This window comes from Trichophyton rubrum (assembly GCF_000151425.1).
Source record: "Trichophyton rubrum CBS 118892 genomic scaffold supercont2.2, whole genome shotgun sequence".
NCBI classification, from domain to species: Eukaryota; Fungi; Ascomycota; class Eurotiomycetes; order Onygenales; family Arthrodermataceae; genus Trichophyton; species Trichophyton rubrum.
This window is the reverse complement of record NW_003456427.1, coordinates 626,793-630,967: the sequence shown is the minus strand read 5'-3', so window position 1 is coordinate 630,967 and position 4,175 is coordinate 626,793. Positions and strand designations below refer to the sequence as shown.

Sequence of the window (4,175 nt, the reverse complement as noted above, 5' to 3'; positions counted from 1 at the left end):
AATAACCGGAGCGTCTCTACATAGCTTTACATCGAATGAGTTTCCAGATGCAAGCACACACTTATACGACCAGCATACGGCTCCTCTATTACGAAAGTCTCTAGCTAGAACAGCCTCATCGTCTTCGTTCCACAATGGTTTCGCTGATTCTAGGCTTCCTCTTACACGCACTGATTCTAACAGTGTTGGTACCCCTTCTATCCACCCTTCACCTCTAAGCACCACTTCTTCATCTTCTAACCAGCCACGACGCGGATCCCTCCACACCCGTTCAATTACATCACCAAGCAATTATTACCCGCAGTCTGGCAACAACAATGGCAATCCGGGTACTCCTGAGCCCGGTTATATCGGGCGATCTTTCCTCTCCGATGACGATATTGAGGATGCGTTATCGGACTCCGAAGATCGCCTAACGCTTCAGTATCCATCATCCTCTACCTCCCGTGCAGCCATCATTGGCAATAGCAACCCCGAAGGCGGCTCCTTTTCTCTAGACACCATGATTCGAAGTGGTGTTCGCCGACTGACCGGTGGCAACAACGCGGGAAGAGACAGAGATCGTCAACGCGAGCTATTAAGAGCCCAACAACGGGCCATTGTACAGTCAGCTACTTCTCCCAGAGTACCAAAAGTTCCTCCAGAATATCTAACAGGCGGAGCAAATAACCCAACCTCACCCAACCAGTGAAACCAAGCATCGAATCGAGTTTTGACTCCAGAAAAAAAAAAATAAATAAATAAATAAAGACATGGTACTTTCTCTGATATATATACCCCTCTTCCGTTTATTGATATCATACCACAATCAACTTATATGCCATCTTCCCTGTCATGTTATCCCAAATCTTGTTATATATCATGCTTTCTTCATTGCTGTTCGATTTATGAATGACCTGTTAAAGTACTGTATGTGAGTATATGGGAGTTTGGCACATGCCCGCACTTTGTTTTTCTAGCCAGCCTGTCCATCCACCTTGTTATATTTGTGTATTTACCCGTGTACATCCATACGTTGACGGAGCATTGATCGGGACTTGATTTCATTGCTGCAGCGTTTCTTGTGACATTATGTGATTTCAGGAATAAGAGAATATACGACAGTACCGCTGAGACCCCATTGAATGCACGCAGGGCTTCGATTCATCTAACAGGCCCTTACAATCTAGCTGATATTAGAGAAACGCATGCCCGTCTCCGTTTAATATCAAAACTTGCAGCAACCAGCAGTTATTCCGTACAAGACCAAAGTTCGCCGATAGTGGTCTGAGCATATATAGGACACCTCATCCATAACCACGGAGAAACAACCGTCTCTTCGTCTTCTCTAGCCGAACCGCCCCTTAATTCCTCACTAGTGCTTCAAAGACATCACAGCTTTCTAAGCCGCGTTGAAGATCACTGGTGGTGTTCTTCGACGTTTCAGTGGCGACCTATCAGGTAACCGCCTTTGCTTTTTCCTTCCATTCTTTTTATCTATTTTTTTGTAGATATCCTATCTCGATGTCGAAATAAGCGATAGGAAAGCCATGGGTCAGCTACTCGTTTACGGAGTGTCTGGCTAAGACCATCCGCATGGCCGACTTTCTAACGGCAACAATGCTCGTTTTCTCAAGATAATCAATTAGTTATTATAAAGGCGTATGTTGGTAACTTGTGGATATATATAAAGCATAAAATAGACTATGTACAGGAAGAAAATATAGAAAAAAGTTAACCAAAAAAAAAAGCATTCAAGGCGTGTATGGTCAAGATATTGTACCGTCCGTCGCTACAGATGATGTATCTTCTTTACCACCTCGAGTCGGCGGGTTGCCTCCTCTGGTTGGCGGTGATATAGTAGTTGTTGTGACGGAGATTGTTGTTTGCTGATAAACGCCGTTCATTTCGTACTGCTCGTTCGACGCTGGGCTGGATGTGCCGTTTATCCGAGAATACATCCTCTTGTACATGCCAGTCGGACTGCTTGGTGATATGGGCCCATCACTGCTAACAAGCGTAGTGCAGGCAGTGTTTTCAAGATCTCTTGGGGAGTTGCTTTCCTGAATTGCTGATGAAGGGCCGTATCCGTCTTTATGTTGAGTCACTTCGGAGTTCAAGATCAATGCTCGTCGGGTAACCGCATAAATAACCGTGTGAACTAACCCAGATGCCGACATTATCATTGCCGAGATAATGTAATAGGTAAATGAAGGCTTCGCGCCAGCTGCAGTAGCCATCCGGGAGGCAGCAATGGGTAGCGACAGGAATATATAGGCAATTGGGTAGAGAATCATGAGCCTGACAACGCGCCTTAGGCGGGAGAGTTTGTCCTGAGACCTCTGGGTAAGAGAAGCAGATATAGCGACCTTATGGCGTAGGTAGAAGAAGAGGATGATATAGATAGTGACACTTCCAAACTGTGAAATGAAGACCCAAATGTAATGAGTTCCCAGTCTCAAGTCCTCACGGTTTGCAGTAATCCAACACTATAAATTAAGTCAGCATACGAAGAGACAAAAACATAAAGGGACTATAAAGATTGTCCACATACCCAGGCGCCGGAGTTCACATAAGCGTGTTTCCCTTCCATTATGATAGGTAACACAGTGAGGAACAGGGCGAACATCCAGATCACAACCACGCAGCACACAAAAGTCCGGTATTTCAATTTTCGGCCTAGTACGACGGTGATGAACGTGTGTATTGCGATTGCCGAGACAAATAAGCCACTGGTTGGAACCCCTTCTTGGAATAGCCATCCCTGGATAATGCATGTGTTCGAACTCCCTGCTATATGGCCGACCCGGTACCAGTGAAGTGTCATGATAGCACCGCCGGCAGTTTGCATATCTGCGATAATCAGGTTATAGATAAGGATGACATATTGATTATAGCCGAGGTAAGTCGCTGAAAATCTTCGCCAAAAAACAAGTCGATATGTAATGATGGCGAATGAGCAGACCGTTGCAATGAGTGACATGAGCGCAATGGTGACCACCAGCGGGAAATATCTGTAGTGAATGCGAAGTAGAGGGAAATTAAATCGCTCCAGGGCTGCTGTCTGGTCGGGCGACAGTCCACCAAACCCACGGTTGGCTAGCAAAGCGGTATGCTCCTCCCGGGCCATGGTAAACAGATCCAATATCCAATTCATAGTGCCGGTGTCGTTGATGAGCAATCTTGGAGCTGGTGGGCGTATGGCTGGTTCGAGGATGATAACACGAGACTGTGAATGGCCATAGAATATCTAATAAAAGATATTGGCCCCGGGGGCTCTGTTTGCTGGATAAAAGTATCAACCTGAAACAGCACCTTCCAGCAGAAGAATCCTGGGGAGACGCAGACACACTTATATAAACTGCCATCTTAACTAGCGTCCTGTCGTATATTTTGACTGAGGCTTCAGTACAACATGTCAGTCCATTCAATGCCCAACAGGTTAGCTGCATGCATTCTAGGCCTGATGGGGCTGATCCTTTTCTTCCGGAGAACAGGAAGGGGATCCAGTAAATTTCTTGTGCCGCAATGGAGTAGCTCGTTTACTTCAACCAGCAGCGTTTAAGGCCCTGCAAGAACGTTGACCTAGTGATATCTTATTCGTGCAAACTTCTCGACTATCTTCGTAATATCTCTTCACTAGTGGCAATCGAGGCCCACTCATCTGGCGCTCTCGAGGCTGAGAGGCCTGCATCGAGGCGCTAGTCTAATATCGCACGGCTTGACCAGTGTGCGCTAGTTACTCCGTAAATGTATGTACTCCGTATGGAGTAGATGCAATGTGCGATGCAGGCGGCAGTGGCAGTGGCCGTCGACATCTCAGAATTTGGCGGTGGACTGGGCTCCTTCTAGAGAATTCCTTGAGCCACAACCCGCTCCATCTCCTCGGACAAACAGTGGGCTGACAAGGACAGCTGCATAACAATCTGATAACCCCGTCGGTTGTGACGGGTAGATGGAGAGCACGGATTATCGCACCATATGGGTGACTAGTTCCGAAACCACCAAGAGAATCCCTGCTTAAGAGAAATCATTCGAGGCACGGAAATACCCCTGGCTATTTTCGCCTCCCTGGAAGTGTGAACCTGTCGATGGGAGGGGTAGCGTGTGGCAGGTATTCGTGACCAGCGGCAGATTGTACAACAGTCATCTTTCATGCCTCGACATTCATCTTGTGCTCGTGTTGTCCGACAGCC

At 46.8% G+C, this 4,175-nt stretch overlaps 2 protein-coding genes across 2 annotated transcripts in view; one reads left to right on the top strand and one right to left on the bottom strand.

The window, feature by feature from the left end:
- TERG_01788 (uncharacterized protein) overlaps positions 1-705 on the top strand; it is an 8,880-nt gene extending 8,175 nt beyond the window's left edge. Inside the window, exon 4 of the mRNA XM_047747808.1 lies at positions 25-705. Within this exon, the coding sequence (XP_047603773.1) occupies positions 25-691 (667 nt within the window). The 3' untranslated portion in view covers positions 692-705. The remainder of the gene's footprint in view (positions 1-24) is intronic.
- A 1,043-nt stretch (positions 706-1,748) lies between these two features.
- TERG_01787 (uncharacterized protein) lies at positions 1,749-3,109 on the bottom strand (the record flags this gene model as incomplete). The annotated part of the gene is made up of 2 exons (XM_003237016.1): positions 1,749-2,468; positions 2,534-3,109. The coding sequence occupies 2 exons, from the start codon at positions 3,107-3,109 to the stop codon at positions 1,749-1,751; spliced, it is 1,296 nt and encodes a 431-aa protein (XP_003237064.1).
- Positions 3,110-4,175: the final 1,066 nt, after the last annotated feature.